This window comes from Micromys minutus (genome assembly GCF_963924665.1).
Source record: "Micromys minutus genome assembly, chromosome: 18".
Classification (NCBI taxonomy): domain Eukaryota; kingdom Metazoa; phylum Chordata; class Mammalia; order Rodentia; family Muridae; genus Micromys; species Micromys minutus.
The window spans coordinates 33,619,508-33,633,359 of NC_137953.1; the positions used below are offsets into that span (position 1 = coordinate 33,619,508).

General features: G+C 41.0%; 2 protein-coding genes across 2 annotated transcripts in view; both read right to left on the reverse strand.

Annotated features, from left to right (window-relative positions):
• CNTNAP2 (contactin associated protein 2) overlaps window positions 1-13,852 on the reverse strand; it is a gene marked incomplete at its 3' end in the record, with an annotated part of 2,047,702 nt that overhangs the window by 94,546 nt on the left and 1,939,304 nt on the right. The window contains exon 21 of the mRNA XM_080931878.1: window positions 5,744-5,837. Coding sequence (XP_080788004.1) covers window positions 5,744-5,837 — 94 coding nt within the window. The remainder of the gene's footprint in view (window positions 1-5,743; window positions 5,838-13,852) is intronic.
• On the reverse strand, window positions 7,931-8,547 carry LOC308432154 (zinc finger protein 706). Its single transcript, XM_080931882.1, has one exon. The coding sequence runs from the start codon at window positions 8,465-8,467 to the stop codon at window positions 8,237-8,239; it is 231 nt and encodes a 76-aa protein (XP_080788008.1). The 5' UTR covers window positions 8,468-8,547; the 3' UTR covers window positions 7,931-8,236.

Sequence of the window (13,852 nt, forward strand, 5' to 3'; positions counted from 1 at the left end):
TTGAAGTTTCAAAGGCATGAAGGCTTCATCTAGTTTGGATTTACTCACTCCAGAAAACTCCTTAGTGTAGGGAAAATTTCCATTGATATCGTTTTGAATACTAACATACAGACTTGACTACCTCAAAGTAGAGGCTGCTCATTTGTGAGGCTGCTCATTGTGAGGAGGAGGCCATTCCACTTACAGAAATGGCATTTTCCCCTTCAAACTTGTACTCCCTGAATCTGCTCCAGCCAGTTCAGGAGACCCCAGAAAACTAATTCTTCAGCTTGTCTGAAGTCATAACTCTTTCTGGACAAATACTCCAAGACCTTTTGATTGTTCTTTATGGGTGTGTATTTACCTGGTCTTCTCGGAAGGCTAATATCATGATATCCCTAAATTGCTCTGTATGAGATTCATTTAAGAATCCATCACCCTGAAATGCCACTCACATCAAACCACCCACCTGAGTTTTTCCTTGACTGGGAATCTCTGATCTCCTTTAGTGGTTCTTTTGTTTTTCCTAACTGCAGGAATTAAGTTTGATCTCTATTACATTTCACTTCATTATTCATATCCCATCTCTTTGCCTTGTCAAGATACTTTTGAAAGGGTTTCATCATCCTGCATATTAGATCATCCCTCTCAGGTATGTGTTATTAAACACTCATGATAGAACTACTGGGAATAGAGAACAGACACAGGACCTTCTCCGTGGCTCTCAGGTTTCAAATTACATTTGTTGATAGACAACTTGCTGAGAAGAAACAGACTCATAAAATCTAGGACATCACTTAGGTAGCAAGTGATGGGTTTTCTACTCTGTGAGCCTTTGCTAGTTGCTGGGGATCTGACTTCCTTCTAGAAGACTCAGGATTACAGGAGCAGCCTTGCTAAAGTTCTAAGGCAGTGATCTTACTTTCGTCTCCATTCTCTTTATGAAGCTCACGTTATCCTCCAGACATGTCCTTTCTCTGGCAGTGCTCATTAAAAGGCTCAGTGGGAAGCTGCTTTATTTATTTAGATCTCCATTTATGGGATTGCTTTCTGATTAGCAGTTGACCTAGTAAAGCAGTAGCTGCATAGCCTGGGTCCCTAGGGATTGTTGAACCTTTAGAGTACATGAGATATCTGTTGGGAGCCTGACACGTCTTTTCAGAAGAATATTTACATATCTGGAAAGCAAACAGTTTGTTTCTCACTGAACTATATGCTGTGTTCAGAGGAAAACTTAGAACCTTTCCTCACCAGTCCTGCCTGTCCTAGGTGAACACATATTTAAGGATTTGAGGAGGAGGTAGAAAGCAGCCAGTCACCCATCTGCCCTTGTTTTGGTTCTGACTTCTTTGCTTCCAGCCACAAAATGGTGTCCTCAGTGTGGTACCAGCCAGCAGAGCCTATAGTTTATGAGCCAAGCATCATGCTTTTCCAACACCAGTTTCTCATGGATTAGCTGTACCACTTTAAGCCAGTAGCTCTCAACTGATGGCGAATTTGCCATCCTGGGACTTGCGGTAGTGTCTGGAGCCTTTTCTGGTTGTCACAGTCTAAGGGTGACATTGTATTTAGTGAGTGGGGCTGGTGAGGCTGCAGTGGTCTGGGGCGGTCTTGGGAGGATTGGAGAGAGTCCTGCGTAGGATGGCGGGCACACAGGCAGCATTTAACAGTAGTAATGCTTTCACTATTGGTGCATCAAGCATTGTGTTAGACAAGCCCTCTCTTAAATGTTGCCAGATTAATATTGAAAGGGTAGTTCACTTATTCCACAAATATTCTTTAAGCACTTTTAAATATATTGGGCTGGGTATTTTTGATAAATTGTTTTTTATTCCCCCAGAATCCTCAGGGAACTAATAATCTAGAAGGAGACATATCAGTTTTCCATGATGCATTTGAAAAATTCCAGACTTTGAGAGGTTAAAATCACAAAGTACTAGAACAAGAGGACTGGGATTTCTTTTTCTTTTCTTTCTTTCTGTTTTTTTTTTTTTTTTTTTTTCCCACAGACAGGCCTGACTTCAAGTCTAACCAGCTCTGCTGGATTCTTAGTTCTACATTCTTTCTTCTTTATTTATTGTCAGATTTCTGACGAAAAAATGCAATCCAACAAATGTAAGAACCTTAATCAAAGACAAGGCTGCAAAGCAGGTCAGGATTGCAGATGTCATCTCTGTGCTGATTTCCCCATGTGTCACCATATGCTACATTAATCATGCTCTTTCTGATTCTTTTCTCACGATTTTTTATTAGTTCAACATTCATTCAGTGTTGCTCCTGTCTTGATCTACAGCAATATCTCATTGATTGGTGAGGATGAGAGCCAATTTCTGATGGGCCCACTTCAAAGGAGATAGGGCATTCCAGGTGGTATGACTTTAAAACCACTATGCACACATCAGATGAGTAAGCATCAGTCTCATGTGTAAGAGGGGAAAATAATCACAGATCTTGTTTCTTTGAATTACAATAACATTTATGAGTAAATATCTTCTCTCTGTCTTGCTCATGTATACAGCATGGTATGTCATGAAATTTCTGCCTTCTATTCTTGTTTCATAAAATTATGATAAAATATTTCAAATACAGAAAACTACTAGAAGCAAGCAACCAGGACAATGTAGTTAGACCTATATTTGGTCAGCAAGTTGTTTTTACGATGCAAGGGACCGAAGAGTAGCTATTTAACTATTTGTTCATTTGTCCCCATTCTACATTTGCTATCAATCACACTTTCTACTGACCAGAGTATGTAGCCTTTGTTGCTTGGGTTCTATATGACCTGGCAGCCTAATTGTCTCATTCAACAATGGTTCTAAGGAAAGGCTTTTGCTACTTTCTTGCAAAAACCAGAAAGAACCTCAACTCCCACTTCTCTACCTTAGCTTTGCATTTCCCCATCAACTCTTGCTGTCTATTTTTTCCCTCTCCCTTTCTGGGTTACCTGTCCCAGAGACTACAACAGCAGTTGTCAAGAGCTGTCTTGGTGTCTGCCTGCCTGGCCTGCCTGGCTTCAAGTTTGGTTCTGTTACTTGTTGGCCAGGTAGCTGTGGGAAGCTACTTTACATATTTGTGCCAGGGTTTTGTCATCTGTGAAGAGAAATAATAATCTCAACACCCTCCTGAAATTGTGATGAAGGTCAAAGGGGTTAATACAACTGAAGTGCTTAAAATGGAGTCTGTGCAAATGTCCATTATCACTTTCATTTCTTGTTCAGTCTCCTGTTTGTTCCTCATATTCTGTGACCACACAGCCATATTTTAATTAATGCTCTCTGATTGATGTAGCCAAGTCTCTGTAATGAAGCTAACCAATTCTTTTTCACTTGTAAGAGGTGTGAGCTACTCTCGCTTTCAAGTGAAGGCTCTTTAGAATCCAGCAAACCCCAAGCAGCTTCCAGCCTTTTTGCTCACAGTTTACCCAGTAGTTTTGGTTAGTCTCATTAAATAAACAGTCAAGTAAGAGCTCTTCTCAAATGGGTAGTGATGAACCAGCCTGCCTCCATCTTAGCTTTAAAAGCCATCTTACAGTAGGGACAAACTAGGTTCATTCCTGTTTCTGTTTAAACTTCTGTTTCTCGAGGATTGGGCTACACTCTACATGCAACCTTAACTACAAATGAGTCTATATTGCTTATTTCTGAATATGTCAACCATGCCTTTGTTTCAAAAGGTTATTATAGGTCCCTGTTGTCATGACCATCTATTATTATGACTACCTTACCAATTATGTTTTTGTTTCATAAACTTGTAATGATCATCTTGCAACCCCCCTACCTTTGTTTCAAAAGGTTGTTTGTTATAACTACATTGTTTTTACCATCTTGTGTTCTGCTTCTGTAACCTCACCTATTCTGCCTGCCAAATCCCTCACCCTTGAGTTTAGAAACCTTGCCTTCCTCTCACCCAACGTTGACCTCTTGAATGGCACCACAGGGACCTCTCCAACCTGCCTTAGGGGAAGGGAGAACATGTACATGAATAAAAAAAACTTGCTTTAATTAATTTGCTTGCTTTAGTTAATTTGGCCATGATGATTTGGGTCAGTGGTCTTTTTCCTCTCATTGTTGGGATTACCAGTGGGTCACCTTGGTAAAGACCAATTTAAGTTGTGTTTTCCAGATAACTTGCCTACCTCAGATTGGTTGAAGCCCTGTGTTTTGGGTCTGCACACGTGATTGACATGCAACCTTCTGACATTACAAGGTCTAAGATTCCATCCACAAATCACACTATCGGGAACAGCGTTGGAACATGTATTCTTTGAAGAGCTATGAAGACAGTGTAGACATGTGCAAGCTACTGATCTCTTCACCTCTGACTACCCTCACACCCCAGAATACCCTGTTTTCTTATGAAAACCCCTAAACCTTATCTTAGGTAGGCATATAAAATCTAAAAGGTTCCTTTTCCTTGTGTCTAGCTGCTTGTGAGTAAATTCAATTTTGGAAAAAAAAACTTCTAACTTCACAAATTGGCATACTGTACAGTAGAAAAAGTATCCTGATAAAATAACATTGGCAGCGTCCTCTGGACAGAGTGACCTCTCTCCCAGTCTGTAAGATACCACTGTGAACTGAAGTGCCTAGCAAAAAGCCATAACTATGTCAAATATTTTAAAGGCTGATTGACCGATGAAAACGTTGTGACTTGAAACAGTTGGAATGCTGTAGACCCAGGACAGAGTTATCTGGGCTATTATCCCTGGTCCTCTAATTACTCACTGTCCACCTAACATCTTTTCACTCAGATGGAAGATTGAACTATATTAGCAGATCGTACTGTCTTCCACCAACCCCAAGTCTAGGAATATCATCAGATAAAACCAAAAGCAGACTTCCCCTGCCTCCGTCACCTGCCGACTTCATGTCTTACCAACGTGTTGGAAAATTGTTCCAAATTGTGGCATGTCCTGTCATTATAAAGGCTTATTTAATAATGTCTACTTTGGAACATGTTATTTGTGGCAATCTAAACTATGCTCTCTTGCTATGGTCGCTCTTATGGGGCTCAGGACAAGCGATCTCTTATCCCCTTTGAGATGTGGGCTGTGCTTCATGCTGAACTGACATCTACCTCACCACATGCTGGCTTTATGTGAAACACTAAAAATATTCATGAGCAATAGCACTGCCTTTTCTAGATAACTCCCATTTCCACATGAAAGAGAAGGACAAGAGTGATTATAAATTCAGCCCTCTACCTGATGACCTTCTAATCTGCAAATGACATTAGATGAGTTTCTTAGTAGTGACTCACAGGGAAGAAGTTAAATTAAATGTTGTGCATAGGCAGAGAATATTTTATACACCAAAGAACAGATTTTACATTGGGAATCTGGGAGATTCTCAGTGAATTTTGCTTTATACTAATACTACTTCCATTTCTGGCACTGCCTGAGATGCCCTCTGAGCTAGTCAGAATTCACATCAAGGCTGCAATTAGCAGCCCCCCCTCTGTATATACATATATATATATGTATATATATATGTATTATCATATGAGCAATATATATATATATCACATGAGCAATATACATATATATGTATGTATGTATATATCACATGAGCAATACCCCAAAGATAATTTTATAATACTCCTGTAAGTCACTGTTCACCACCACATAGGTTTCCTGGTACAAAGATGCTCAGGGTTGACGTTACTGAGAGAGAGAGCTATAGTTTAAAAATGCAAATTCACACTACTTAGTGCAAGACTTGTGCCAGGTGCTCTCACACTCATACCTGAAGAACCAAAGGCTTACCTATGACTTTTCCAAGGAAGAGCGACTTGGGAGAATTGAAGAATGTGTCCGAGGAGCTGGGTAGATGGTAACCCTCAGCAGGATAATGGTCGACCTGTAGGAAGAATAGGAGATACAGTGTTAGAATGTCACCATCCCAGGACTGATGATGTCCCCTTTTGATCCCTGGTTTCTGGAAACTTCTTCAACAGCACATGATCTAAAGTTCACCCTGAGGAATAGGAAAGTTATCTCTTTGAAAACAGTTTGATGAGTGCATACCCTGATTGCTGGCTGGATTAGAATTGACTCTCATTTCCATAGAGGGAAACCTGCCTGATTTGATCTTCAGTGACGCCCTCTGAGCTGGACAGTGCTGTTTATGTAATTACAGTTTAAAAGGGACTCTCACTGAACCGATGCTATCTGCTTACAGAGGAATGCTGACCCTCAGATGCTCTCCACCCCCACCCCATGCTACAGTTCAATATGGGCATCTTGTATTTTACAAGGAGGTGATTTTTTTTTTTTTTTTTGCCATCATTAGCATCCCTAGTGGCTGGGGGTGAGAGTGGGGGTGAGAGTGATTAATGTCACATGTCATCTGGCAGAATTTGTTTGTCCCAAATGGAAGAAAGGAACGTTTTCAAAAGTGACTTGGGGCAATGCACATTCCCCAGGGACATGTGCAAACAGTGGAGTTACAGCTTCATAGACCATGACACATCCCTGTATCCCCACATGACATCTCCATCTGGCCTATCTTTGAAAGACAGTTATGGTCTCCTTGTGCTTCCCCAGCAGTGAGCTCTTAGAACTTTCTAGGCTTTTCTGTGACTCATTCTTTTTAAAAAAATTTCTCTTATATATTACATCCCGGTTCCCTTCAGAAAACATCAGACTTTCCAGGGATATCAACGGAACACAGCACAACAGGTTACAATACAATCAGGCACAAATCCTCTAATCAACATTGGATAGGTAATCCAGTAGGATGGATGGAGAGAAAATATTGGAAGAGCTGATTGGAATTGGAGAGGGGAAGGGCAATGTGGAAACTAAGTGCAGTGCAAACTCCCTGGAATCTACCAAGGATGACCCCAGAGTGACTCCTAGTAGTGGGGATACTGAGCCTGACATAAGCTTTCTTTGGAAGAGAAAGCTCAGGGCAATGAGACAGGTAGGGATCATAAGGAGTACGGTTCAGCTTCCCGGAAGCACACGGGAACCCCTGAGTTGTCTGAAGAGTGCCCTTCGCTGGAAACGAGTACGATCCATTGACAACAGGCTACCACAATGAACTCTTAATTACTGTTTGTCTAGAACCTTCCTTGTAACGTAGAGTGATCTCTGAAAAGTCAGGGTTAAGTGCATTTCCCAAAATTTTGAGAATCTGACCTTTAGGGAAATGGTATTGTTAATTTTTTTGTATGTGGACAACAATGTACTAAAATGTATCACTAACAAATACTCTATCCAGAGAAATTTTTGCCGTTTTCAGTAGGCTAGAAGTGCCTTGGGATCAAGCTACTTCCTTTCTGTGTCAGTGGCCTGTTTTGGCGTCCTCTGATGGCATCCATGGCGAACTGTGGCACTCCCTTCACTAACTGTAAACTGCCGAGGTTGAGCCCATTCTAAAAATACAAAGTGAAACTCTGCCCCAAAATGCTTCATTTTTTTCTAAAAGCCAGGATTTAAAAAATTAATTAGTTTAACTTAATATACATAGAATAGGTTTCACTCAATTTTCCTTGTAATACATTTTGCTAATGCTTTAAAAATAGATAAACCAATATATATATCCATCACAGAAAGATAATAATGTAAACATTCTGGAAAATCTTATATGGTAATAATTAATGATAATTATATTTTTTCATTTATTTAAAAATGAGTAGAAGCAAACTATTTTATTTAATGTGTATGGGTGTTTTGCCTGCATGTGTGACTGTGTGCCATGTGCATTTAGTGCCCACAGAGAGGAGGGCACCAGATGCACTAGGTATGAAGTCAGAGGATTATGAGATGTCATGTGGGTGCTGGGAATTGAATGTGACTCCTCTAAAAGACCATCGAATGCTCTTTTTTTCTTTTTAATTGAACAACTTTATTTTAAAAAACAAAGATAAAAGTACAGATTTTAAAAGCATTTTTGCATAACAGTATATGAATACATTTTTGTCACTACTTGTTTTTTTTGTTGTAAAATCAAAGCACTACTTTATTAAATGAGTTATTTTACACAATATGAACATCAATATAATTACAATTGTAAAAAAATTTTATAACAAGAATGGACTGATTTTTAGATTTCCACACCAGAGTCAGCTGTACATTTACACAGAATTGTCTTTGCATGAAGCCCAAAGGGAACAGCATAAAAATGAGTGTTTCTGTAGCCCCTTTATTTTTTGCTGATCAACAGTTTGTTTAAAAAAGCAGCTGCAGGTTTGTTACCTAACGTCTGAGACAGTAGAAGAGTCAAAGGTGTCATGAATTCACCTGTAAACAACTTTATGCCTGAACGTCAGCCAGTTCTGGAGGAAGTGGGGTCTTAGGGTGCTTGCTCTCAAAGTGCTGCTTGAAGGTCTTGGGGTCTGGCATTTGTGTCCTACAGACTGTGCAGGTGTATATTAAGGCAGCTTTGGCAGCAGCCTTTTGATCATGTCCTTGTTTCTTCTTCTGTCCAGCCTGCTTCTTGGCATTTTTCTGCTGAGACTGAATCTTCTGCTGTCCACGAGCCATATCCAGGCCAGGCTGGTCTGGAGTCGGAGGAACGGCGCAGCGAGAGAAGAGCTGGGCAGGACGAGCAGGGAAGGGAAGGGTCGAGCCTCCGCCGCCCCGCAGAGGAAGGACCGAGCAGAGCCAGGAGCACAACAGCCCGCGCCTCGCACCCCTACTTGTTTTTTTAAAGGTTTGATAGTGTGCATTAAAATCTTACTAGTTATAATGAACATAAAGTACATGTAAAACAAGATGTAACCTGAAAATAGTCAAAGTTTTCTTGATGTGTAAAGATTAAGCATAATGATTTTTCTTTTTTTTTTTTTCGGCCTTTGTTTTTCTTGAACTTCATATAGTCTGTGAGTTGTTTCTGGGGGTGTTCAGAGCTTTCTGGGGTTAGTATCCAATTATCAGTGACTACATATTATGTCTGTTCTTTTGTGACTGGGTTACCTCACTCAGGATGATATTCTCTAGATGCATCCATTTTCTTAAGAATTTCATAAAGTCAATACAATTTTTCACTGCCTTATTTACCATGTGGAAAGAGTTTGGTTCAATTCTGTGTACTAGAAACACTGTGCTTCTCCTTTAGATATTTTGTGTACTATTGTTCTTTCTAGGAAACCCCATTGTGGTTTTTATTGTTTCTATGTGCCCTTTTACCAATAAAAGACGGTCTATGAAAAAAAAAAAAATAAAAGAACTGGACCAAAAAAGAAAAAAAAAAGAATTTCATAAAGTCATTGTTTCTGACAGCCGACTAGTACTCCATTGTGTAAATATACCACAATTTTTTGTATCCATTCATCTACTGAAGGACATCTGAGTTCTTTCCAGCTTCTGGCTACTATAAATAGGGCTGCTATGAACATTGTGGTGCATGTGTCCTTATTGTATGTTGGAGCTTCTCTGGGGTATATGCCCAGAGTGGAATAACTGGGTCTTCAGGTAGTACTCTGTCCAATTTTCTGAGGAACCGCCAGACTGCTTTCCAGAGTGGTTGTACCAGTTTACAACACCACCAACAGTGGAGAAGTGTTCCTCTTTCTCTACATCCTCACCAGCATCTGCTGTCATCTGAATTTTTGATTTTAGCCATTCTGACTGGTGTGACGTGGCACATTTTTTTTTTTTAAATGAAACTTTGTTCCCCCTGTTTTGAAACATAATAATGGCTCCCTTGAAAGTTTTGGTTTAATCAACTAACATAATGGTGACTTAGCTAGGCTTTGATATATCCAAGGCAGTGGTTCTCAGCCTGTGGGTCATGACCTTTTTGGGGTGGCATATCAGATATTCTGCATACCAGATATTTACAGTATGATCCGTAACAGCAGCAAGATTACAGTTAGGAAGTAGCGACAAAACAACTTTATGATTGGGTGGTCATCATAACACAAGGAGCTGTGTTGCAAAGTTAGGAGGGTTGAGAACCATGTGTCTAAAGATATAGTAAAACCACATCTAGTTTTAATTCATTAATAAAGTAATAATTTAAGAAAGTGGCCAGGCATGGTGGCTTCCACCTGGAGTCCTAGAACCTGGAGCAGAGGAATGCAGTGAGCTTGAGGTCAGCTTAGATTACACAGTGAGTTCAAGACCAGCCTGGATTACAGTGTGAGAGCCTGTTTTAAAGAAAAGCAAAGCAAGCAGCAACTACAACAAAAAGGACAGAAATCTAAGGGCAATGATAAATTATCCTAGTCCACATTGCCACTGTCAGGGAAGTGTTTTATAACAGGAAAATACAGCAAATGGTGACCTTTAACAGTCATGGGGTTAGGCTAGAAGGCAGGAGGTAGTTCTTTAATGAAGAAGATCAGCAGAAGGGAAGTGGGGAGAGAAGAGAACTCTTCCCACTTCTCCCTCCCACCAGGGGTGAGAATTCTCCTGCTTCATACCCCTGCTTTCTCACCCTCTACTCTGTCACCTTCCGGCCTGCTCCATGGCTGGAAGGAAGCTGGTGGGAGATGGGCTGGCACAGAATTGTGGTGAAGAGAAGTTGCTGTGGCAGGACAGAGAAGGGCAACAGCAGCTTCCAGGAGGACAGATGATGCTTTGCTGCAAGACCACGGTGTCCCTAGCCAAGCATGAAGAACTCAGCGGAACAATGTCACACCAGGTTTCTTCATGGCTATGGAAGGATGGCAGAGACCACTCTGGAATTACCTTGGAACAGAGGTGTGGCGAACAGAATGTTGACCCCAGAGACACCCACTGCCTAGCTCCGCTCACCTGAATACAGAAAGAAGGATTGTAAAGATGTATATAAGAGGTGGGGAGATTGTTTTGAACTATCCACAAAGATCTCAGGAATCACAGGGGCCCCTGTGGGAGGGAGGCTTAGTGAAGAGAAGGCACTACGATATATTAAAGCAAGCAACAGGAATGATGTGGTTTAGAAGGGTTGAGAAATGGGGCAGCTTTTGGAAGTAGAACAAGAAAAGGGAACTAGTTTTCTTACCAGACACAAGAAGCAAGGGGTTACTGATGCATTCAGAATAGAGGTAGGGATGCAGGGGTCCATCCTTCCAGAAGGTGGCGCCATTAAGCCCTTGGCCTCAGCCATTCACACAGATGCCAGTCTACACCAGACTACAAGGCTATGTGGTTTAAATCTATAAATTTGTGTTGCTACAGTGTAGTAGGAAGTTGAATTCAAGATCGTAAAAGATCCTGTGCAACCCCAAAGCTGAGCAAAGCAATCTTTCCCTTACTTTTCAGGCCCAGGTGGCAATCCTGAGGAAGCAAAGAAAGTTTTATTCCTAGCATTCAGCATTTGGAAACCCTTTGTTCTCCCTGAGATAGGCATTCTTACCTTCCGGGTGTCAAAATCTTTATACCTTCCCTTTATCAGAGTTCCTTTTTATGTTTACATCTCCTGTTTAGCTGGCCATGTGGGTTCTGTCTCTCATTTGAACTCAGAGTGCTGTGCCTTTATCTGGCAAGGTGTGATAACCCTAGTCTGGTAGAAAACCTGGTTCTAGAGGCCTTTACTGGGAATGAGGTGCTGTGGTACTAGCAGAAAAAGACTAGCAGGTGTTGAGCAACTGTGGTGGTCTGTTGGTAGCCGTTTGTGCTGCACCCAAAGATGGCGCCGGCTTCCTGCCGATGATTCAGCAAACAGAGCTGTTGTCCAGCCCGAGGGACATAGTGTGCATGTACCACGAACGTCACAGCCCGCTCTCGGGGTATGCTAATGAGATACTGGAGGATGTGCCAATCAGGTAGCGACACGAGTCTCCTGGGCATATATAAGCAGTACACTTTTCTTCCTCGGGGTCCCCTGCTCAAAAATACTGTACAATTAAGGTTGTTCACAGAAGAATCCTGTTGCCGTGCATCATTCTTGCTGGCGAGATGTTAGGCCCGCGACAGTGCCCAAGTCTTTGTGCTAAGCTCTTCTTATATGGTTTTATTTAACAGGTATGGAATAGTACGATTTTCACTTCCCTGCTATTACTTTTATAAGCCCAGTATTGTCAAGAGGGACAGGATTGGCTTTCTTAGCCAGCTACATCTGACTACAGAGGCAGCCAGAGCAGCTGCAGGTACTATCTTACTTAAGATTTCCAGTGTTGTGGTAAAACCCCAATGCCATAAGCAACTTGGGGAGGAAAGGGCTTTTATTTTAAAGCCTAGATGTTCATTCCATAGTCTATCATCAGAACAGGAGTTCAAACAGGGCTGGAACCTGGAAGCGGGAGCTGATGCAGAGGCCATGGAGGATGCTGCTTACTGGTTAAGCTCCTCATGCCTAGCTTATCCTGCTTCCTCACAGCAAGCACCAAGACCATCAGGACACACACACCAATCAGGAAAATGTTCCACAGGCTTGTACACACACCAATCTGCTGGTCCCTCTTCCCAAATGACTCTAGTCTGGGTCAAGTTGACATAGAACCAGCCAGCACTGGTATAGTCTCCTCAAGGGAGACTGCCTGGCCCTGTCAGTCAGAAAGAGGACACAGTATCACCGGTGTTTTCAATATTTACATTCAAAAGAGAATATGCATCAAATCAGATAAAGCCAGAAAAAAGCTAATCCTGAAAAACCCAAAGAAATGACGTCTCACTTTGTGGGCATTGCCAGGTGGCTGCCTCTTCTCAAATCAACCCTTGGTGCATTGGCCACGGTTAAGTGTAATAATTTCAAGGTAATTTCTTTGAGGTCCAAGTGAGCTATTTTGCTGAACATTAAGCTGGTGGTCATTTTCCTGGCAGTTAAGAGGCGATAAGAGATTGTGTAATAGAGTCTCATTAAAATTAAAGACTGTGACTCCATGTGCCCCAGGACAACCTTAAGGGGACACTAATTTGTTCAACATTTACCATTAAGTCATTGAAAGCATACTGATGCTGCCTGGGCCTCATGTTCTACAGGAGTGTAAAGCTTTAATGCTCTTGCAGGTATTAGTGTGTGCAGTTTCAGCTCATTTCCATTTTAAGCCACAGTTTGCATTGGCAGAGTTTGAAGGGAAATCATCAGCCTGTTTGTGTTTGAAGGATGGACCAGAGAAGCTAGAGGAGGCACAGAGAGGAAAAACCTAGAAACCATGGACTATTCCTGGCACTCTCTCCTGGGATGCTAGGGTACAGTTCTGCTGCAGGATCTTTTTCTTTCTTCCTTCCTTCCTTCCTTCCTTCCTTCCTTCCTTCCTTCCTTCCTTCCTTTCTTTCTTTCTACGATTTGTTTTCTGTTTTATTATTTAAACATTTACAGTTTCTTTCACCATCCCCTCCCATCAAGACACGGATCATTGTTAAAGTGCCTTTTTTTCACCTGATTAAATTGTTACTGTGGAGGTTTGCTGCTGATTAAGCTCACCCTTTGAAGTACTTTCTGAGCTCTGGATGGTTGGTTCAACTCTGTTTGTCTGGTTCAAACACTTCTCAGAGCTGACAATTTTAATCTGGCTACTCCCAGTTTCTTACTAAATTATTACACTGAAGCTCAAACTAAATCTTGCAATTTGTTCTTTTTTTTTAAACCATAGTTTTTGTTTATTTTCTTTCCTTCTCATTGTCTTTATCATATATATATCTATATATATCTATATATATTGATTTTTTAACTTTATTTTTAAAAAACAAAGATAAAAGAACAAATTTTAAGCATTTTTGCATAAATGTATACCAATACATTTTGTCAGTGCTTGGCTTTTTTCTTTCTTTTTTTTAAAGGTTTGATACTCTGCATTAAAGTCTTACTAGTTACAATGAGCAAAAAGTACATGTAAAACAGGATGTAACCCAGAATTAGTCAAAGTATTCTTGGTGTGTAAGGATTGAGTATAATGTTTTTTTTTTCTTCTTGAACTTCACACAGTCTGTGAGTTGTTTCTGGGGTAGGCCGAGCTTTCTGGGGTTAGTATCCCATTATCAGTGACTGCATATTATGTC

Excerpts from the sequence above, each read along its gene's own strand:
- LOC308432154 (XM_080931882.1), bottom strand. The coding sequence starts at position 8,467 with ATGGCTCGTGGACAGCAGAAGATTCAGTCTCAGCAGAAAAATGCCAAG.